The sequence below is a fragment of the Oryzias melastigma genome, linkage group LG12 (assembly GCF_002922805.2).
Source record: "Oryzias melastigma strain HK-1 linkage group LG12, ASM292280v2, whole genome shotgun sequence".
In the NCBI taxonomy this organism is placed as follows: domain Eukaryota; kingdom Metazoa; phylum Chordata; class Actinopteri; order Beloniformes; family Adrianichthyidae; genus Oryzias; species Oryzias melastigma.
The window spans coordinates 12,792,946-12,816,434 of record NC_050523.1 but is presented as its reverse complement, the minus strand read 5'-3'; the positions used below and the strand labels follow the sequence as shown (position 1 = coordinate 12,816,434).

The window sequence follows — 23,489 nt, the reverse complement described above, 5'->3', positions numbered from 1 at the left end:
ATATTATAAACATAAAGATAAATTAGCATTTTTTTCCAAATGTAATTTTTTTTACACGAGTTCCTTTCAAAATAAAAGACATCCTGTGTCACATAGGATCATCTCAGTGCAGCAGATATAGTGGTGGATAGTGCAATGTAATATCAGCAGTGATTAAAAAAGAACATGATTATTTTATTGTTTGTTTATTATAGTTTATTATAGGCCATCTTGGCTAGAAATTTGCTAATACTGATCAACTTTAAATCTGAGCTAATTGCTGTATGTGACACTACACCATTATGAACATTTTACATATATTTCTTATACATATAAAATCTGTCTTATTATCTGGTGGATTGCACTCACTGACCCTCCAAAATCATTATTTATTGTTCTTATTTTTTTATTTTTCTTTATCCATAAAGTCATAATGGAGGGGTCAAAGAGCCACATGTGGTTGCAGGTTCCAAACCCCTGTTTTGGACTAATTAGCTTATGAGTGCATGTGTTTTTAGGGGTGATTTGTTATGATGTAACCCACTTTGATTTAAATTTATTGCATTGTAGTTCTGATTACTCTTCCCAGCCACACGTTGTTCAAATGAACAATAAATCCACTACATCATAAAGTTTAGAAAGTTAAATAATTTCATAGTCTAAAACAAAAAGCATATAGTGAACTCTATCAACACGCTTGAAGAAAAAATGATCTTATTAAGGTAAAAACATTTTTTTTTCTCGTAATTCAAACTGGAAAATTAAACATTTGAAAAATTAAATCACTTAAAATGGGCTGATCTAGATAAACAGGCATGCTACATGAAAACAAAACAACTATTTAGAATTGACCACAATGACCTCTTATTTATTGAGACTTTTAATTAGAAGACATTTTCAATTCATAATAAAGTTTTGCTAAATAATTGAGATAGCTTTATTCATCAGTTTGAATAACGTTTTATCATTCAGCACGCTCAGAAACAACCGTATTAAGTTAGTCCCACTGTAAATTCCGTCATGCACTCCCGACTGTTGGCAGAAGAAGCTGGGGGATGATGTGGCATGTTTCTTTTTTCCATTTGTACCGTTGCCGTGGTCACGATAAGTGGAAAAGCATGCCAGTGAGTGGGAGGGTTCAAAGGGCATCAAGCAACCTGATGGCAGGATTGTCAAAAAAGCACGTTGGAGCAGGGTGACCAAGAATCTGACACCACCTTTTCACAAATGCTGCCACTTGGAGTGGCGTCTCACCCTGAGTGATGGTCTACAAGACTCCAGGCTCTGACACCTCTTTATCACGACTGCATGGAAGCGAGCGCAGAGAGAGGCCCGCAAGGCATGTGATGCTGGAAGGATGGGGATTAACGTTGTTAGATTGGGAGTGTTGTGATAAGCTGACAACAGAACAGCATGAGCAATCAAAGATAGCTCAATAAACATGTTTGCTTTCAGATATTTTATTGTACAATCTCAGTTTGCATGTCCACCGATGTGTGGAGAAAAAAAAGCAGATATGAGAAAACCAAGAACAGCAATTTCTGCAATTTCTGCAAAAAGATGAAGACCAAAATTCTTCTAGCAGGGTACTGCCATGTTTGTGGAGGAATTTTAACTTTAAACTTTAAAGACCCACTACCGTAAAAAATGTGTATAAGAAAAAATAACCTTAAATTTGCATTTCTTAAGGGTTTTTTTTAAATTGTTGTGAACAGGAAGCAGACAAAAAAATGGCATTTGATGGCTCAAAAGTGGGCTGTAAGCGTTGTGAGTTAGCTGGAGAGTGCTAACAGATTAATAATCAGGGGTAGACTTACCATTAGGCAAAGGTAGGCGATTGCCGGAAGCCCCCAACAATCTGGGGTTCAGAACTGAAAACTTCATGTCTGAAATAAGTATCTGAAATAAGTTTTATGCCCATTATTATTTAACTTTGTCAATAAAAAAAGACACCCCAAATCACTGAAAAGGCACAAATCTGATCACGTGAAAGTGTTTCGTCCTCCCCCGTCCCACTGCAGCAATGGAATATTCCATTCAGTAGCAAGTTAGTGAGCAGAGAATTTAGTTTTGCCAGATTGGGCAATTTTTGATTCGGACTTTGCTGGATAAAAATAGTTTTGGGTGGGTTGTCAATGCATGTTCTAAATTTTATTTTTCGCCTGGGAATCCCAAACTTCCAAGTACGCCACAGTGGATGAAGGGAAGGGAAGGTGGGCTTACACATGCCAGCAGTCCCTCCTACAACTCAGGGGATTTTTTAAAAGAATTTCTGCAGAAACTATGTCCTCAAAAATGAGTTTTTTTTATTTTTCCTATAAAAACCTAAATCATATGTACTAGGCCACTAGGAACGCTTTTAAAATAGATCAAGACATGATTGGAGTGGGAATTTAAGTAAAACCCTTATTAAGTTTTTCACAATGAACAATGTCTGTTCTAAATCATGCAAAATGTTCTTATTTTTCATCAAAAATAGATAATTCACATTGTTGTCTTCATCTCTAATGTACAGCTAACTCCACTGTATTAGATTCATGTCTGTGAAAGCAAACCAAGTATGTAATATAGATAAATAGATGTTCAGCTCACAGTCTCTATCATTATGAGATACTATCTGCAGCCGCACTCTGCTACCACCATTCCCTCGTACTTGTGATTGAAAGTGATCACTCCATTATCATGATAGAGGAGGGAGATGGGCTCCAGTTTTGTGGGCACACAGCAGGCGCGTGATGTTCTGTCAGGACTGTGCAAGCTCAGCAGCGTCTGCACGATGGCATGATTGGTTGGAGAGACCTCGGAGGTCATGGGTGGGTTGCACACGCCGTTGCACTTGTACGCTTCGTAGCCCAGAGGCTGAATTATCCAACTGTCCCAGCCGATGTCTTTAAAATCCACAAAGAGAGGCGTCCTCCTGCACGACTGGCTCTTAGCACTGCGCCGGATTCGAGGAGGCGTGTCATAGATATGGTCGGACTGCAGCTCCGTGACTGACTGTTTGTCATATGCGTGCCCCTGGAAAGGATGCTGGCTCTGTCCCACGTTCGCCTTAAGGTCATTCTCATGTTTAATCAGCTGTTTGTGTTCTCTGCTTTGATCGTCTGAGAATACAATCAATACTGTGTTGTGCTGCCCCTTCAAGTTCCTGTCAATATCAATCTCAACCAGACTTCTGTCCTCCTGTGAGCCCAGACGTGCAACGTGAACCTCCAGTGCGTGAGCCGCTCGCCCTGACTTCCTCCAAAGTGTAACCGCATGAGTGAGGTCAAATGACACCCAGCTGTTATCTTTGACGTGGATGTGCTTTGTCACCAGTTCCTCCAAGTCCTCCATCCCCACCACCTCCTCTTTATCCCTCCCTCTCACTTCTTTCCCCACCTCTTTGGTCCAAACAACACCCTCGTGCTTTTCGTAGATTGTCACCTTGCAATCAAAGCCAGCACGGGGTTTCTGGGCCTTCCCGATCAGAGTGAAGAGGCGAAGCTCAGCTACCGTTATGCTTTCGTGATGGGGTGTGGAGATATTGAACAGGAGGGGGTAAATCCTTACACCCATGGATCTCACAGTGGATGGAGAGGAATCTGAAAATAACATAGCAGAAGGGGTTTTTATCATACAAAAAATATATATTTTTGACAATACTTATCACTTTGATTTTGTCTATTTCCTTTAATTGTTTCACAAGATTTAATAGTTTCAAAATAAAAGGTTAAAGGTTAAACTAATCCAACTATGTCAACATTCATTCAAGGCAATCTAAATTAGAAGCTAAATATTTAAAAAAATAAAGAAATGTACCTTCATTCTTGAAACTGCGTACAATGCTTGCAGATGGCTGGGCCGTGTGGTCATTGGTAAATCGGTTGTAGAGCTCCAGCATGAACTCTGGCAGTGGCTCCTGAGGAGCACTGGGGGCCCGGGTCTGAGACCTCAGCCTGGTGAGGTTTAGTGTGGACAGAAACTGGCTAAGGAGGTCCTGCGTGTTGAAAAGCGGCTGGGGGTGCACATCAACACCAAACGACGTCCTGCGCGGGTTTTCTGCAGGCTTAATGGGGCTGCTCCAACTCAAACCAGTCACCACAAGAAGAGCGACATTCAGAGTGTTGACAGAGACGAGGTTAGAGAGAGGTGAAGCAGTCATGGCGGAGCAGAGGAAAGACTTACATCCAGCGACTGAGCGTGAGATGAGAAGATGGGACTAATTTTTTTTAAGAAAACACCTGCAGACTCGCCTTCATCAGGGGATAACAGTTGACTCTTGGGGGCAAAATGAAAACGCCGTTGCCCCTGTTGATCTTGAGGCTGGGTTGTGAGGGCAGGGCTGTGCTGTCCAATGTGCTGAGATGCCATGCTCTGCCCTCCTCTCTCTCACCACAGCAGGGACTTGTGACTGTCCACTCGCAAGTCCACTCATAATGCTTCATTTTGTTCCTTAACTCTCATTTCTGGTGGAAAAACCAATTTGTAAGATGCTTTCTATAAAAATTAAAAGGACTAATGACTGTTTGTAATGCAACAAAGTATATATTAATCATAATATTTATATATATTTGTACTTAGATATATTTTTTATACTTTTACTACTTAAAAAAGTAAAAATATTGATGCTAATAGTAAAAGTAAAAAACACTAAATAATACTGAATAAATTAATCAGCACAGGTTTTGCCTATAACTGCAGAGTCCTTACAATCCCAGAAAGTGACTTTTTATACTGTACACAAAAAAATGAAAGCCTTAATTCAAGTGAAAATAGTCTATTTTGTGCACAATTTAAAACTATATTTAACATAAATAATCATCCTCTTGGCAGACTAAACAAAAATATTATAAATTTGCTTATTTACATTTTTCTGAGAAAAAAGAAAGATGCAGAAAATAAGATAAAAGAAAAAACTTTATTTATTAAATTTGTGCACACAATAAAACAATTTTTACCCTTTCTGGGACCAAAGGGGGCTCTGGTTCTTACAAAGTCACATTTCGGATAGGAAATGCAAACAGATTTCAAGTACAAGAACATAAACTTTACTCTATTGCATAAAAATAAACTACAAATAAAAAAATGAGAAACTATGCAAAGCATTTATTTTCATTCAACATCGCAATGCAAAAAGGATCATTGCAAAGCAGAACTGCATCACTTATCAGTATTGGCTAATACACATAAATAACTCTTAATATAATGGTTATTACAATAAACATTACAATATAAATGCCTTAATTTGGATATTAACAGTCTTTTCTTACACATGTACACTCTTTTTTTCTTAATTTCACACAAATGCAGTAAAGACTCTGTAATCTACTTAGATTTATCGAGAACAAACCAAATACCAAATTATTTTGGTGGAAAGGTCGATATGTTATCCTTAATGTGTCAGATACTGAAAAGATTAAAAAAAAAATGTTTTTTAGTATCTGAACTATGGAGGTGGACCATAAAACATCCACATGCCACTTTAGATCTTGCTAGCTCGACTTCAAACTTCAACCTAAACTTGTCATATATTCTTTGGGATCATATTTTCAACACAGTTTGCATATTTGGGCTATTTGTCACACATAACCAGTCACTCAGTTTAGTACACTAAATGATAAATCCATAAATGTATGTTTTTGTAAGTGTTTGGCACATTAAGTCCTGTAAACAAGGGTGTTTCTTTGTCTGTACAAGAACCATCGGATACTTTTAATTCTGGATTTTTTAACAAAGTAAAGTGTCTTCATGGGATTTGACTGGACAGACTCTGAAGTCTACACCCAAGAGTCCAGCGGCGGAGGTTTGTTGTCCATGAGGCCCACTGCAGGCCTGCCAGCTCGGATGAAGTGTTTCCTCTCACTTGTCGCCTGCATCAGGAACACAGCCAGTGTTTGTCAGTAAGCAGAACTATTCTAGTTGCCAGAAGAAGTTTAATTCTACTACATGTCATACAGTACAATCCTAAGCAGTGTTTATTTTTGACACAACCAGGTGGATTTACCTGAAGTGCGTCTCTTTCCACTGCAGGTCCCTTTCCATCTCCAGCTCTGCCATTTGGTTCTAAGGTGGAGTAAACATCTGGACACACATGAGAAATATTAACTAAATTAATATCTTTATAAACGACAAAAAATGTAATTTTTTGAGCTGTACCTCATACATCCTCATGGGAAGTTTTGTGCACATCAGTTGTGCACATGGAAGAAATTAATTCACTATTTCTGACAAGAATACAAAGCTCTATTTGCCTTTTATTTCAGTCTAAAAGTCCAAATGTCAACCCAAAAAAAAAAAAAAACATTTCATATAAAGTAAAACACTAGTAAAGCATCAATTTAAGAGCTTAAAAAGGCATCCATACCTTCAAATTGGAGACGAATAATGAATATATAGAAGTTTCTTGGAATATAATTTGCTTTTAAACTTTTTCAATTTAGAAAGTAAGGTCAAATCCCAAATTTCCCCCTACCCCTCCAGCTTTTCCCTCCAATTGTAGGGGTAGGGTTGTCCGAAATAGTTCTCTTAAGGGCTAACCCTCTCCGCGGCGAGATGCAGAGCCCTCCGCGGAGAGGGGAAATGGAGAAAGAGAAGAGGAGAAGCACTTTTCTTCATATGGATGTGCTCTGAAGCACAGATGTTTACATTTTAATGTAAGTAATGAGTTTTTGTTTTAGCATGACCTTTTTAAAGTTATAAAACCGTTGTTGTTATGTATTTCTGAGTGCTAGCAGCTCCATGTTAACATAGCTAGCGACTATTGAAGTCGTCATTGAGTGAGAGTGACATGAATTTGAAGACATGGCTATGTCCTAATTGCCACCCTAATCCCTAACCACTAAAAAAAACTATATAATGCCCTGAAATTGAAAAGCAATTTGGACACCATGGACACTTTTTTTTCTTCTAAAGCATTTAACGACATTTATTTATGAATCCACTGTGTTCTGATGATGGAAATGTGGATAGTTTGTTAAAAAATTCGATTTAAACACAATTTCTTTTGCAAAAATTGCTCAAACGCAATGCATTGTGGTCTATATTCACTAATGTAGGGAGCAACGATGCACACTGACTTTTCACAAAGACTTCTGGGAAATTTCTAGGGCACGTGATTTTGGAATTGTATTCGGACAGCACTACAAAATGGTGAACGGGCTATATAGTGCACTATAGTGAAGGAATTCGGACATACACACTATTTTTCCATAACTCTCCTTATGGAGGACTAAATGTAGGGATAGGGGAAGAATTCGTATTCGGCCTAAATGTTAATTTATCTCTTTCATTAACAGAAAAGTTTTTATTTTCTTCTAAGCTTTTGTAATCTATGTGACTGTAACAGCCTTTTTTGTTAGAGAGTAACTATTCAAAATCAATCTTTATATATATATATATATTTCTAGAATTTTGGTTTAGTTTATGCAATAAAAGAAAGTCCAACAATATCCTTTTTATTATTAATATCACATAAAAACAAGCTAATGTTAGTTAATATTTTTATAGAAAGCTGGCAGTTTATTATATGAGCATATGTTTCTTTTTAAAAAAAATAGAAAAAAGTTTAATCTGAAATGTGAGCATTGAAGCATGTGGCTGTACTGCCTCTGGGAGAAACTGTTCTACTATTAACAGTCTGTTAATAAGGCAAGCCTGTGCACTGATTCTCCTCACAGCACATTACTGATTTACGGCTACGTTGTGGAAGAATATTGTCTGAATGTGAAAATACTCTGTGTGGGAGATGATCTGGTAGAAATGAGGATGATATCTGTGGTTTCACATGCATTCAAGCACAGATTTTCGTTGACCTTGGTTTTTGTCCATCAGAGGTGAGGTGATGTCATCACCGCCTTGTTTTCCGCTCTTGGATTTTTTTGCCGCTCCGCTGGTTGTTGGCTTTCAAAGACAGAAGACAAAAATGCTTTTCAAGCTGGGCGACATTACACTTTTCATAATTTTGCTTGCAAAAACCCCTCATATTGACTAAATAATATCCTCGTCAGTCTTGATGCCCCTAATTTTCTCTTTTCCATCAATTTTTCGACTGATACCTTAAAGTGGCTCTTGTTCCATCCTGCCTTGATGAGCGAGTTCCTCAGCTCCTTGAAGGACCATATCGTCTGGAGGACATGGGAGGCTGCCTTGGTCTCTCGTGTGGATTGGCTGACAACACATCATTGCGTTAAGCAACAGAGATCAGCTTCAAGACATAACTGTCTGAATAATTAAGCTCAGTGACAGCGCTGATGCTCATAATATCAAGACAGTGTGCTGACACTTTCAGTCAGTGACACTAACAGCAATCTAATTTTAAATTTCCTCATCACACCAGAAACATTTAGAAACTGCATTTTCCTTTTTTTAAGAATATTTCTTCATCACAGTATTTTTTTCTAACTCCTGAACCATTAAAATAAGATTTTAAGAACCACAGTGATTGTGTGTAGAGTAATGGAGCACAACATATTTTTATTAAAATTTAATTTATTTTTCTGTTTTAAATTTACATAAAGCCACTTTTAGACAAAGTTAAAAAGATTTTATAGGACATAATTTTTGCAGAGCAGCAGGAATTCATCAGAAATTTGCCTCTGTGTTGCGACTGCTGGCATAGAGTAAGCCAGCCTCCATTTCCCATCATCCATCTGTTTTCACAATAGCCAGATGCCAGCTCAGATGAGGAAAATCCACTTGGACCCAAAACATGATCATATCTAAAGAAACAATAAAAAACAAATAAAAAAAAAACAAAAGAAATTGTTGTACCTCGACTTGTTGATGGCCACCAGCTTCTGCACAGCTTGACACTGCACAAGTGCTCGAGCGTTCTCAGGGCTGTCCGTGATGATCTCATGAATCGTGTTCAGGATGGACACCACCGTGTCACCCTCCAGGTTCTTTGCAGGGTGCTGTTGGCCACATGGTAAATTACCAACGAGCTCCCTCAGGGCATAGTTGGCTGCGAGGACAGACGTGGAGAGTTCATTTGAGCGTGTCCGCATTGATCTTTGTGCATAAAAGTGTGGGTAATAGGACCTTACCAATTAGTTCTTTATTCCGTTTGTCGATGGCGAGGTTGCGAAGAGCGATGGCCACGGCTCGCACAACTTTGTCCACGTCTGACCGCAGCAGCTCCACCAGAACAGGCAACCCTTTCTCTTTTCTGACCGTCACCCGAATGTAGTTGGACCACTATCATCCCAGACAAATAAAATCATGTTCAGACTCTCACACTCCCACACATGTTTATGACTTCAAAGGATTGTGGAAGTTCTTTAATGTGAAAGCAACCTTTCATCATGAACGACAATGACATTCACGGTGCGTTTTTGACTCAAGGCGATATTTTTTTTAAAGACATATGAAGCCGCTCAGGCAGAAAGATGCTCAAGATATTTCTGATCGTGAATGCAGATGACAAGGTCACTGCACATTTTCATTAAGTTGATTAATGATGTCGCAGCAAAAACAAAACCGACCAGCTGAGAAAAAGGCTTTGAGCGCGGATGCCTTAAAGCGCACTGTCGCTTTTGTCTTGTTTGACCCTGAACTCTGCCGTCTGATTTTTGAAGTTTTCATTACAGCGCAACTCTACATGAACCCTCTCTTCTTCTAGAATGCTTAAAATTCCACTCCATTCATCTTTTGATCCCCTTTCAAAGCATTACTAGTGGTGTTTTAATTATGACTTTACCGTTTTTAGGCTAAATAAAAAAACTGTTGTATTTTTTGGTCATAGTTTCTGCAGAGCGGCAGGAGTTCACAAGAAATTCACCTCTGAGTTGATGACGCAGAGTAAGCCAACCTTCATTTCCCATCATCCTTTCATTAAAACGCTTTCCCACTAGCTTAGAGTCCCTCACAACCCCAATTTAGCATTTCCAGTGCAACAAAAATGCCAAATAATATCGGAGCTAGGGCAGGGCGATAAAACAATAAAGATATATATCCTGATATAACTTTTTCTCTATAGAAGAATGAGTCTATTGTGATAGACTTTGGTTTTGAAGGGCCCAACACCCCTGCAGCCACTATATTTTGTTATATATCGTTATTACCCAATGTAAAACAAAAATATATCATGGAATAAAAAATATGTCCCAGCCCTATAATCGGAGATATCCAGCTGTAGAGTTTTGAGCCACATGTCAGTTTGGACGAGGAAAACGAAGATGAATCTGTTAGTCTTCAGGTGGATGCATCAAGCAGGAAGCTTGAGGCCTGACGATTATAGATTTTACATACCAACTTCAAACTTTTTCTAACTCAATTTTTTTCATTTGCTTGTGATTCACAACAACTTGAATAAGAAAATACTCAGAAATTACATTTTAACCTTAATTTTCTTTATATGTGTCCTCTATTGTGAGGAAAATGCTACAAGAACATAGTTAAAAACACCAGAAACTCGATTCTTTAAGAGGCTGGATGTGCTTCAAACACAGCAGTAGAAAGGAAAACTTTAGGGTAAAAGCAAGTTTTTCCCATCCAAAATCAAAAGGTTTATTCACACTTTCAAAGCGCAACCCCTGCAGCTGTGTGAAGGAAATGTAATTTGTAGCGTTACTCACAGCCCATTGTCCTGCAGCGAGGTTCTGCAGTGCTCCTGCAGCTGCCTCCAGGGTGTTGTGGTTGTGACTGCAGGTGAGAAGGGAGAGGTAGAGCCGCACCACCTCCGGCTGGTACAGCAGCTCCAAACCTTTACCATGACAAGAAGCGTTATTAGTTTAAAAGCCAGCAGGGTTTTAATCAAGTTATTTAACTGAAACTACACATTATAAATCCAGGAGTTTCCTTCAGGTTTTTTTTTTCCCTTCTTTTAACTGAGCCAGTGCTGAAAGGCAAACAAGAATTGCAGGGCTAACCTTGAAGGCTAACATTATTGTCATTCTGATCTGCATTCACTGGCTGCAGCGTGGGAGGCAGAAACTAAGCTCTGATCTCTGTTCTAATGACTGTTCAGGCCTGCAGTGCTGCTTTTTTTTCTCTTCTGTCTTTCAGTTTTTTCTTTATTCAAACCGAAGGCTGGGCTAAAAACTCAAGAGCACTGAACACAATACATGGAGAAGTGAAAGGAATGAAAGGAGTGAAGGGGCATGCAGTGTTTGGGGGCGCTTTCAATGCAGCCAGGTAAAATGTAACGGGTCATTTTGTTTTTGTTCCTGAAAGTCTGCAAGGCGCTGATGCGTGGCGCTGCATTTAAATGGTTTCTCCTGCCGGCCATGGCAAAGTCATGCTTACGCTGCAAATGGGATGCAGGTTCATGCACATGTGCCTGTTGATGTGGACGATGCATGACGGGTCCTTTACAGTAAAAGTTTGTTTGAGCACAAATATCACATTTTCCAACATGCAAATCACAGATTGTCATGCAAACACACAAACACCAGTACAGCCCATCAGCAAAGTCACTGAGGCATGAACTCTGAAAACATTCAGGAATAATGAGCAGACTAACCTTGAGTGAACCACTCCTCTAAAGAATAGAAAGGAAGACGATAGGACAATGTCAGAGTTTAGGTGATGCTGCTAAAGGACACAGCGGGGGCAGAACACACACAGCTCCTCCGTGTGGTCAGACTCTGAGCGGCGGATTAGATTAGCCAGAGCAAGTTTTTGCTGAAAGCCATAAAACTTGAAATCTTCTTCGATTGCACACCCCACACTCTCACAAAATCATTAGCATAAACTGCTGCAGTCTATTATGTTCTGGGTGTCAGCTGATAACTTAATCAAATGAGTGTGTTTAATGTCATTTTTCAGCTCTGTGAGTTATGAAATTGGCTTTTTTGTTACACCAAATGTAGAAAAGAATTCTTTCAACAAGCTAGCTGACACTTTTAGAGTTAAACTTTAAAGTTAACAAATTAAAATCTTGGTCTTCATAGTTTTAAAGTCCCACTCCAATCATCTTTTGATCTGTTTTAGTAGCGTTCCCAGTGGTCTTTTAATTATAGTTATGATGTTTTCAGCCAAAATCCAACATACGTTTCCACAGAAGGGATGGACGTTACATTTTATATTCATTTTCATCTTTAAATGTGATTTATTTTGTACATTTTCTTGTGATTTTCCTGTCTTTGACAAACTTCTGTACAAATATCACATGGAGGAAATGTAAAAAAAGCAATCTTCCCTTTTGCAAAATTTTGAATCACAATCATTTTGTTTTCTTTACCTGGACAATGAAATCTGAAGCCTTCAACAAAACAACCACTGGAGCTTTTTGTCCTCAAACTAAAACACAGTTGGAAGAAAATAGCACATCTCAGTGTGCATTTTCAAATTTACATTTTGAACGGAGTATTTCAGATTCAGGATTTCTCAGAGCCTTCCTCGAAAAAAAAAAAGACAATCACATTTTTTTTACGAGAACAAAAGATGAAGAAAATCACTGCTACCTTTAGGTCTTTTTCCTGCAAGGCTGTCTGGCTCAGTTTTCTTCTTCTGGAGACCCACTGATCTCAGATGACAAGCGTTGGGCTCCTGCAGCCGCTCAGTTCCAGGTACCTCTTTGTGAACGTGATAGGACAGATTTCGGAGGATGCAGACGCAGTTCTCCACCGACTACATTCAGAGTGATAAAAACAAGCTTTATTCAGATAAAATGGAAAAAATATTTTTTTTAAATTGTTTTTCTTCTGAAAGGATATTTTTTTGTAAAGGTTTAAAAAAATGTCAAGAACTTTGACATTTATTGTAATTATTCTGCATTTCTGATTAAGTTTGAAACATTAGAAATGATGAATAATTAATTTTATATTTAGAAACACTAAAAAATACTTGGTTCTCACATTGTAGCTTTAATAAATGACACTATTTGTATCAAAATAAAAACCTTGTTGTCTGTGTCCTTGTTGATGACGGCTGACTGCAGGGCATGAAGGAGCGCTGCCACCAGCCCCTCACACTCCCTCAGTCTCTGTCGAGCTTCTGCCCCGTCCGAGCTGACGTTCCTGGAGGAGAAACTGTTAGCAAACATCTCACCCCTTTTACGATCACTGCAGTCAGTTCTATTCTACCTCAGACATCCAGATGTGTTCTTAAAGACGGTGGTCCACTCGGCGCTCTGCAGCTTTGAGGGGTCGGCCGAGTCTCTCCTCCTCCAGCCTGAGTGTGGGATGATGATTTCATCCGTCAGCGTTTGGAGTCCCTGGTTGATGACCAGCATCTTGAGAGGCTCGTGCGAGGAAAGGTTCCACAGAGTCCCTGCAAAAATGGAAAAGCTTGAAGATCTGCAGAAGGTTGGAGTAAAGTTTAAGAAGTCCTGCTGTACCTGTGGCTAACTCTTTGACCTCCATGCTGCTGGACTTCCTCAGCAGTCGGACTAAAGCTTGGATGCCACCACAGTTCTTGATGGCTATTTTGTTGTTGTGGTCCTTCCCATATGATATGTTGCGCAATGCCCCACAGGCCTTGCGATGGACCTCAGCCTTAGGATGGTCCAGCAACGCCACTAAAATGGGAACCCCGTTCAGCTGCCGGACCTCCTGCTTGATCCTGTCGTTCTCGTAACACAGGTGCTGCAGGTAGGCCGCCGCGTTGGACTTGACGGGGTCCAGGGGGTGGCTGAGCATTGAGATCACTTCGTGTAGGTTGGGGTCTCGCCAGCGGGGGTCTCTTCGAATGCTGTCCAGGCTCACCATGCTGCTGCGCTTGTGGGGTATCTGCAGAGTCTGTGCGCGGCACATGGCCTGGAAGAAAGGGTTCAGGGTGCCTTCCAGCTGGGCCATGAAGGCCTCATCGTAGCCACTTCTGAAGAAACACACAAGAAATAAACTTAGCTTTAAGTTTTTTCTGCACAAAATGACATTTTTACAGTTATTGAGCATGACGATATAATCAGTAATTCATAATTTACAAGTACTAAAAGAAATTAAAAGTTTCCATTTTATTTTAATGATTGTTGTCCCATTGTGAGAGCTACAAAAACAAAACTAGAACAAATTAGTTTTTTTAACACAAAACTAGGTTCACTTTTTCTCCAATCCTAAAATAAGCAAAATATCACTTCCTTCTTTTAACCCACTTTTTATTTATGGAAGCTCCTTTTATTCTTCTACAGCTAACATTTCTTTACCCAAAGCAGATTTCGTTTCTGCTCACCTGGTAATTTTTTAGATTGTTTTTTTCTCCAAGCAGCACTCAATTCATTAAAATTAGGAAATTACTGTAATATCATGAAAAAAACATGTATTCGAAACAACTCAAAATGTAAAACGTCCTCCCCGAGATTTAAGAGCCCCACAATGGAGCATTATAAACTCTAGAGAAAGTGGGGTTTTTTACATGTTCTTTAGATTTTTTTCTTATGATGGAGGACGTATATAATGAAAATTAAGCTCAAAATTGCATTTCTAAGTATTTCTTTACTCAAATTATTGTGAATTCGAATGAACTGTCACTCTGCAGAAGCAACATGTTACTATTATTATGGTTAAAAACAGCAAAATCATAATTAAAAGACCACTGGGAACACATTTTAAAATAGATCAAAAGATGATCAGAGTGGGACTTTAGACTGACTATAATCCAATATTTTTTAAGTTGTGATCCTTACATTTGTCTTTTTTTTAACATTTTGTTCATTTTTTTTCTCTTATTTAGCTTCACTAGTCGTTTCCTTATTTCGGTACAGCTCTTTTGTAAACTTTACTGGTTAAATGCGTTATCTAAAGGCAGTAAATTGCATTGGATTGAATTTGTGCCTTTTATCGAGTCGTTCTCAGATGTGTCAGTCTGCTTCTTGGACATTCAACGTGTTTAAGTGCTTCAGAGGGATTTCTGCATCTCACAAACGGAGCCTCAAGGAAACCTTTAGTAAACAGTTCTATCACTTTCTATGGGCCGAGGAGAAGCTTCCGGCAGGCAATAACGGAGGAGACCTCCTTATTTATCAAACTGCAGCAGGGCTGCCATCCCCGATTGATACCAGCTGCAACTTAACTGCTGTCCATCTGTCTTTTCATTATACGTGCTGACTCACAGGAACACAGCAGAGGCTTCCTCTGAACGTCTCTGCAGGTTCAGAGTTTGACACAAATTATTGTCAGCATGGGTCCTTTAGGATACAAAAAAAATCAGCTCTGTTGACTTAACATACCACTGTATTTCATTTTTTTCCTCCCAGTCTTTTTTTTAGAGTGTAGCCAATGTTTGATACAATCCTTAAATAAGAAAATACATAAAATATTTGTTATATTTTTTATTTAGGACAAAATAAATGCACATAAATGCTGTAAATACTCTTTTTCAGGTGGTTTCCTCTTGTAAAGTCTTCAAAATAAACCTCTTGTCCAAACACACGCTCCTCTATGGTGAGTCAGCCGGTCTGCAGTGCTGTTCAGAATCCAAACCCTAACTTCTCCTCCATCATGTAGCGCACTACAAACTCACCATGTGGTGCATTAAAGCTGCTGTGCAGAAGCAGAACATTAAATTAGTTGAAGTAGACCATCATGCATTGCAGAACCAGCAGCTTCGTAGCTACAAGCAGACATCACCATCATCTGCATATCGTTTGTTTTTCTCACTGACTGACTGATCTTTTCTGCTTAAATAAAACTATTTTTTAAATGATTTTAAACAACTAGTTACATTTCTTTATTCTATAAATTATAGCCATTTTGACCCCTGAAATCTGTTTTCATGATCATGGAATTGCTTTTTTCAGCTAAAAATATTGAATTAAATATGCTGTTAGCAAAATGTGTGAAAACTATGAAGAATCACTTCTTATGAATGAAAATGTTGATTTGTTTCAAAATGTTATACACTTATAAATATGCATTTTGCAGCAGAAGCTGGCCCGAACATTATATTATGGTTGAGGGAAATTGTGCTGTATTGTTAACCTAATAGAAGAATTTATAAACTCCTGATGAAAGTTCAACTTTTGTAGAACTATTTTAGAAAAAAAAATCAATTGAGATGTAACGATGTTTTAAATGTTTTACCCTTTTTTATTGATTTAATGTTTTAATATATTTTTAACCAGTTGTGACTGCCTCTTGGCCAGGACTCCCTTGCAAAAGAAGACTGAAATCTCAATGGGATTATCCAAGTTAAATAAAGGTCAATAATAATAATAAAACACTTCAATACCAAGTTAATTTGATTCTGAATTTAAGTTTAAAATAGGGATTTCTAATCTAATGGTACTTAACAGGCATAAACTGATGATTAAAATCAAATTTTTCAAATATTTGGGCCAAAAAAAACCACCTAAAACTAAATTTAAAATGGATAAGATAAGGAATAACCTGATAATTTGATACAACTGAGAGCAATATTGAACAGTGCATCTTAAATTTAATGTCTGTGGTGGTTTTTTTCTTTTTACACAAATATTATGTTGCTGTTTTAACTTTTAATCTTAAATTAGTAAAGTTTTAAACAAGAAACGGTACATTTCTTGACCAATTTTTAGCATCAGTTAGTTTAATATGATAAAACATACAGCCATAATGCTGTTCAATTTGAATATCATATTTTTAGACCCATTTGTTAACATCACAAGGATATGCGCTAACCCAATTCTTATGCGTTCTAGTGAGACTGTTTTGTGTTGATGATGTTTACATGTCAAATGAACATGTGTGGTAATGACAGCTAGGGGAGCATGGGGGGAAAGTCTTGATCTTTTGTCTGCTGCTTTGTTGATCGCTGAAGCAGAACGTAGCTGCTGAAGCATACTGACATGTCCTTATTTCTGACGTTTGACACAGGTTCTCAAGCTGGAGGTGAGGTGACGTGTGTGTGAGGGGATTTCATCAAAATACCACAGAAATACAGTCCAACCGCTCCCCGTTCAAACTTGTCTTCAAAGCTATGTTCATAACATCCAGTGAAAATAAGAGGCAGCCATCAGCTAGTCTTTAAAAAAATAAAAACATCCAGCTTTGTGTCAGTCAAGCATGTCTGACATAAAGAGAAAAAAATAATTTCCCTTGAAAATCTCATCACCTCAAAAGCGGAAAAGCCAATTAAAATAATGTCACAACGCTTACATCTCTGTTTCCGTGTAAAGTTGACATGTCAAGTACTATTTTTTCACTTAAGTTGCTCAAAGAATCCACTAAATTAAATATTTCGATCTTTATTTTTCCCCAAATTCTTACAAATCCCTCCATAAGTTTCCACTTTTATCAGCCACAAGCAGGAAAAAAATGATTTATAATCTTCTTGGGAAGTATACTTGGAATCAACAAGCCCAGGTGGGGGTGTGTGTGTTCAAAATAATCATTTCAGCCTGAATTTTCAAAGGAAAATGTATATTTTTGATTAACGCTCATCAATTTATGATGATGGATTAGACTGGAGAAAGGGAGGAGTAAAAAGGAGGAGAGCATAAGGAAGACAGGTGGGAAAATGGGCCAAAACAGGGGAGTAAAAAAAGATGCTGGAGCAGAGGAACAGGGATGAACAGGAGGGAGGCTGTAAAGACAGAAGATGTTACAGGAGCGCGCTACATTTGTCTTATTGCTTGTGCAGAGCATTAAAGCTTTTCACACATCTCTCCCTGTGGGATCAGAAGCTTTTAATCTGATGTTGAATCCTCTTACCTGGTCCTGGAGGGCTCCCTGAACAGCTCCATGGTGGTAATGGGCCTAAACTGGTGGATTCCTCCCAACGTTTGGTAACCGGCAGCTGAGTCGTCGCTTTTCTTGTCCAGCAGGTTCTCTCTGTCCTCCTCCGTTTGGTTACTCATGCACGTCGGGGTGTAGCTGTCTCTGAGGAAGGGGAGGGTGTAGTGAGCGCCGGGCTGGAAGTTTTTGGTGGGCAGGTAGCCATGGAGGCTGAAGCGAGAAAGACTTCCATATCCTGGATAAAGGTCACTTCGTACGCCCCTGAAGGCGTCGGGGAGGGTGTACACTCTGCTGTGGGCGTCTGTGGGGGACTCAGCAGCCGGCACCACTTGCTGAGGTTGTGGGTTTGTTGTGGCGGCGCCGGTGGCTGTTGTGGTCGGTGTGACAGATTCACAGGCCTCAGCATTTGGCTCGGACGCAGGCTGCTGAGTGGAAGCGTTTTCCGGAGCCTCAGAAAGTAACGCAGAATGAGATTTTCCTGGAGCATGGACGCTCTCTGGGTTTTCTTGCGTCTCACTCGGGGTCTTTTCACTCTCTTGCTCCAACACTTTGGAATCCTGAAGGATAAATGCACAATCAATAAAAGGTAAAAATGCACGTTTTCCTCTCCGGATTTACATCCCAGCAGCTAAATTTTAGCTTGATTCACGTTCAGCTGCCAGAACGTTACTCTGTGAGTTTATGTCTTTTAAAGAGAACATCAATCATCATCGTTTCAGCACACGTCTGGCTTTGTGAGCCTCCTATAAATAATGAATTCAGCTTTGGTGCCAAAGAATAATGAAATCCTCTTAGCTGAAAATGGCTTTGGATTGGGCTCTGATGAAACAACTTGAGGTCAGCCACTTTTTGAAGAAAAAAATAAACAAATAGCAGGATATTTAATTGTCCGATTCTGTAAACAAGTTCTTGGTTAACCAGTTTTTTGCCGCAATTTAAAAGGTTTTAAGGGACAATTTTTTTATTGTTTGAGTGAAAAAAGTTGTGACAGACCTCGGTGTCTGTCTGGTGTGGAGTGTCAGTTTCTGTGGAGCTTTCGTTGGTGGAGGTCATCACCGAAGCGATGGAAGTGGGCGTGTCCAGTTCATCTGTAGCGGTCGGGTTTTCCTGGTTTGACTCTTTTGCCTTGTGTGATGGAGTGAATGGAGGCAGCTCCTCCAGACTTTGATCCTAAACAACACATATCCATAGACACTAAGTAAGGACTTTCACATTGTATTTTATGGATTTAATTTGAATTTGTAGTGATTAATTGTGTTCAATTGGTTTGGTCACAGCTCAGCATTAATCATTGACAAGACTCTTGGATACAAATGTCTCCAAATTCTCATTTTTAACTCCCTAACTCTTCTTCTTCTGCTCCTACAGCTTCTCTTTGGTCCAAATATTCAACAGTTTTTTTGCAGCCTGCTGTTATACATCACAGAAATGGGTACTAAATAAATTTTACACATGCTGTTCTTTCACTTTTCATATATTTAGCTTGTTTTTTTGACAAATGTCAACACAACTGAATCCACTAAATGCTGAGCCCTGGCAGAACTCCCGGTGTAACCTCTCAGAATTATCACACTTGTGAGGCAAAACTGTTCTTTCTTGATTATATATCTCCTTGTTTTAACAAATCCTCCCTCTGTGTGAAGTTGTTAACCTAAAACATTGACAGAGCTTACAACTAAAGTCCCATCATCTCTGTGCACTTTTGTTTTTAAAGTTTTCAAAAAAAATTTGGTCCCAAGAGAACAGAGTTATGAAAAAACAAGAGTTACATTGACAAAGGCAAACTTAAAAATGATTTAATGCTTAAATTTGTCAGCATTTTGTAAGAAAACAAAAAAAAATTAAAGCTTAAATAAAGCAGATTTTAATTACTAGTAGTTTATTAAAACCAGACATAGCTTTTTAAAAAAATTATAACTGAAGCCTACTGAGGTTGGGATAAGGGCCGCTTCTAAAATGTTTAGTTCACAATTTCAAGGTTTGATTATAAAACAATGTGAACTTTTTTCAGACTTTTTTAAAAATAATTTTTGCATCCATCTCCAAATCTGTTATAAACTATGTTTTTAAAGCTGGCAATTTAACGTGTAAATAAATGAACTTTCCACTTTCTAAATTCTTTTTAAAATTTGAAAAGTCAGGAAATTTAGTGAAAGGAAAATTAATTTTTGGAATTTTTTTAAGCATTATTTTGCATTTTCCAACTCAAGATAAAACTGTGGTGATTTTATTTTAATTAAATTCTCATGGTAAGTGTTGTGTTCAGGTTCACTTAAAGGGCACAACATCTTATTTTGTAGTCCGGCTATTTCCTGCCACACTCAAATGCTACTTCCTGTTTCAAACTCTTTTCTACTCTTTTTTAATGGAAACTGATTACAACTGTTTCCATTTAGGTTACTGTTTAATTCATACTGTACTATTTAGTTTCAGGTTGGACTAAAAAAAATAAAAAACTGAGAAATTAGGTTGAGTCACATCAAAGAGATTTTAATGTCAACTAAGTCCAAAAAACAGTGAGCTTAACACCAAACTGCTAATCACTGAATTGAGAGTAAAAAAAGTCCCTAAATTCCAGATCCAGTAAAAACCTATTTATTGTCTTATATGAAAGTTTTTCTTTTTGTTTGCCTGAAGTATGTTTTCAACCAACTCTTCCCCTTTTTAAAACCCCATGACAACAATTTTAAAATCCAGCAATCAACAGTAGTGATGTCACAGGAAGTTCTAGGAAGACTCAGGTATCATAACAACACACCAACGGACCTTGAAAGTCGGAAAAAGAAAAAAAAATTACAAAAAACTAAACTTTCCAATGCCATATCTTCATGGCAGAACTTGTGTTCCTAGCAGCACTACCGTGATGCATGAGCACCTGAAGAGGAAACACGTGGTGACGGTACAATAACGCTGAAGAGAGGTAAGCTAAGTTAACATTAGCTCAACCAGAGAGCAAACTAGCTGAATGTTTTCTGTGGAACCTCTACCCCATCGGAGCAAAATGTCTCTGCTGAAAGGAAAATCTGCTCTCTAAAGTGGTCAAGTCTTTCTGCAAGACATGTAGAAATGTTAACTTTCCTGGCTACGAGCAAGAACATCTTATAGTTTGGAATTCTATAAACTCGCTTTATCCTTTTATCTTTTGTAAAAAATTATTCCTGTCTTATTTTTATGGCAGAAACAAATGAAAGAAAGAAGCTGCATGACTCAATAAAGGTTTAAGAAACTATCATTCTAATTGTCTTTATTTTTAGTTAGCATATAGCTTGTAAATTAATTGGTGATTAGTCGACTATTAAGATAATTATTTGTGGCCACCCTACTTTTCATGTAAGTTAAAATGAGTTCTGAGTCTTTATGAAGTGTTTGCCCAACTGTGTCTGTCTGACAAACTGAGATCGATTAGGTTGTTAGAAAAAAAAGTCCCACTGATACCATAAAGCAAGGTAGTAAGCAGACTCACAATGACTATTTATACTCGTACTTGTTTATTTCTTTTACGCAGACCTTAATATTTCTAAATTGTGTTTTTTTTTTCTGCCAGTCAGAGTGGAAAAGTTCCATAATTCTAATATGTCGGACAAGCAAGCAACCAAAAAGATGAAAGAATAATTAAAAGGAACCATCCTGAATCACTTATGAGTCATGAAGCACTTAACTGTTCTCCAAACCAATTTCTCATTTTTCAGAAACACAATCTGAATCAATTGGAAATGTTTCATTGTCATGCACAGTCACAATATGCCCAAGGACGCGCTAAGACTACATTCAAATGGATTTAAATCACCTGCAGCAATAAAGCCAACAATAAGTTGATCTTCATGTCTGTGGTGCATGTTTGAGGAGAGGGGGCAGAACTTCAAACCCCTTTCGCCTGACAGTGGAGCTCCTCATATCTATGTGGAAAATGTGTTGGAGAAGAAGGGAGATGAAAGCGTCACCCGGGAGAAACTGGCTGCCGGGAGCTGATCTTGGCTCCGACACCTCGAGAAGGAGGGGAGGGGGGGGATTGGATATTGTCAGGCAGCTGTAAATGAACGCCTGGCCAAAAGGCAGCCGAGGATCCACTGTCCTTTACAGACAGCTTGATTAAGGATTTAGAGGATCCTAATAGGCTGGACGCAGGCCTTTATGCAGTCTCTGTCAGATCCAGTGAAGGCCAAGCCACTGTGAGTCAAAGCTCATTTAAATAACTCACTGCACCAACATGGAGTGTGCTCACAGAGCCAAATAGGTCATGATGATGGGTCTGAATGTGACTTGGCTTTTAAAAAAAGCAACAAAACAATAGATGTTAGGTGCAGCCGAGCAGATGGAATCATTTGTTTCCTGTTTCCATCAACTTCTTGATGGGAGCAAGATGCTGAGATGTTATTTTAGGAGACACAGGGAGTGATCTAATTCCTACTCAAGGGCACATCCGACACAAGCCGTGATTCAAACTTGAGGAAGGGTAAGAAATCTGTTTTCAAAAAATGGAAAAGCATCAGCTTGTTTTTATCAAAGTGCAACACTAAAGTGATGCTCCCGCAGAAAAATAAAACATGACATCACCCTAGAGATGTCAGACAACGTTAGTCACAACTTTGTCCTGCCTTCTAGTATCTGTTGAATCAGTGTTGCTCTGGTTTTAAGATGAAAATATGGAGATTGAGGAGGAAATGCAGATGAAAGACTTCCTTATCTGCAAGGCAAAAGCAGAAAAATCACATCCCATACAGAAAATGAGAAGAGAGAATCCACCTAAAAAGTTTTCCTCTGCTTTCAGCCCCGATTGCCGTGTGATCCTGTCATAATTAAATGCTGCATGGTCTAATTTAATGCCTCACCGACACATCATGGCAACGCACTTACCAGATTGTGTGCAGCATTACCCCCCTCCCTCAAAGAACGACCTTTCTAATGCAATCAAAGTTAACCCTTTTTATGAGATTGCATTTGTTTTGCTTTTATTTTTTAAAATTTCTGCAGGCGTGCAAGAACAGAAAGATTGAGATGTTTGCATCCAAGCAGCTCTGAGAGGCAAGGGAGCGACTGCTGCCTGCTTCATTCATCATGACAGAGGCAGAACGCAAAGCCGTGGAGTGCTACAGTTCTCTGCAGGATGAGGAAAAAAAACCCTGATGGGAGCAAATAGAGCCATTCCAGCACACTTACCTCCTTCACTTCAGCAGGCATTGCCAAATCTTTTTTTTTCCTTCTTCTTCTTTTTTTGGCAAATGATAAACAAATCCTTTCCTCTGGAGCGTTTTGTCAGGCTCTGCTGAATTTGTTTGCCTCCTTTTTGGGCAGGTGAGGCTGTTCAAACATGAGCATCCATCCTTCCTCACACGTCCGCTCCTTCTCTCCCTCCTGCGCTCACTGCCTCTATTTCCCTTTCTCCCACAAACACACACACTAGACGCACCATGCACACATTTGCTCAACACAGATGTCCCCCCCTCCCTCTCATAACTGCACTCCTCCTCTGATCTGCGCTGCAGTTAATGTGTGCGCTATTAGCAAGGTGCTGAATCAACTGTGCGATGCTGAGCCTGTGAATGGCTTGGGTAAGTGCAAAGCCCTGCAATCCCCCCCACCCCCGTGCTCCCCTCCATAATTTCTGGCTGAAGCTGGTGCAAAGGGAGCGTGCACACATGCATCCATGCGCACACACCGATCCCTGTGGGCACACAAGCAGATGCAGCTGGAGCACAGAGCAGCTCGCTCAGTCCTGTGACGCCCCATGTGCAGCATAACGAGGAATGAGGGACTGGAGGGGGGTGAAGGGAGGTGCAAGGTGCACGGAGTGAGCACTGCATGCAGCAGAAGATGGAAAACCCACTTCAGGCTCAAGATGGAGATTTGCTCTGCAAATTGAGCTTTATAAAGCTCTGTTTCAAATCTCTGTCCGCCCACAAATTCACAAAAGTACGAACCGACAGAGAATTTATGCAA

The 23,489-nt window shown here is 39.1% G+C and overlaps 2 protein-coding genes across 2 annotated transcripts; both read right to left on the bottom strand.

Moving 5' to 3' along the window:
- Positions 1–2,328: 2,328 nt before the first annotated feature.
- Positions 2,329–4,125, bottom strand: LOC112136179 (bone morphogenetic protein 10-like). Its single transcript, XM_024257787.2, has 2 exons — positions 3,781–4,125; positions 2,329–3,563 (listed from the first exon to the last, which is right to left on the bottom strand). The coding sequence occupies exons 1-2, from the start codon at positions 4,121–4,123 to the stop codon at positions 2,593–2,595; spliced, it is 1,314 nt and encodes a 437-aa protein (XP_024113555.1). The 5' UTR covers positions 4,124–4,125; the 3' UTR covers positions 2,329–2,592.
- A 918-nt stretch (positions 4,126–5,043) lies between these two features.
- Positions 5,044–23,127, bottom strand: arvcfa (ARVCF delta catenin family member a). The gene is made up of 15 exons (XM_024257778.2): positions 22,710–23,127; positions 18,546–18,722; positions 17,529–18,109; positions 13,241–13,719; positions 12,987–13,173; positions 12,803–12,920; positions 12,366–12,531; positions 11,423–11,440; positions 10,536–10,663; positions 9,006–9,156; positions 8,731–8,923; positions 8,016–8,127; positions 7,773–7,860; positions 5,966–6,042; positions 5,044–5,831 (listed from the first exon to the last, which is right to left on the bottom strand). The coding sequence occupies exons 1-15, from the start codon at positions 22,728–22,730 to the stop codon at positions 5,739–5,741; spliced, it is 2,589 nt and encodes an 862-aa protein (XP_024113546.1). The 5' UTR covers positions 22,731–23,127; the 3' UTR covers positions 5,044–5,738.
- Between the last annotated feature and the right edge of the window lie 362 nt (positions 23,128–23,489).

Bases quoted from the DNA above. Each gene is read 5' to 3' on its own strand.
- LOC112136179 (XM_024257787.2), bottom strand. From the start codon at position 4,123: ATGACTGCTTCACCTCTCTCTAACCTCGTCTCTGTCAACACTCTGAAT. The intron at 3,564-3,780 runs GTACATTTCTTT...TGTTATTTTCAG, and splicing joins ACGCAGTTTCAAGAATGAAG to ATTCCTCTCCATCCACTGTG.
- arvcfa (XM_024257778.2), bottom strand. From the start codon at position 22,730: ATGCCTGCTGAAGTGAAGGAG. The intron at 12,921-12,986 runs GTAGAATAGAAC...TTTCTCCTCCAG, and splicing joins AACACATCTGGATGTCTGAG to GAACGTCAGCTCGGACGGGG. The intron at 9,157-10,535 runs GTGAGTAACGCT...CTGGGATGATAG, and splicing joins TCGCTGCAGGACAATGGGCT to TGGTCCAACTACATTCGGGT.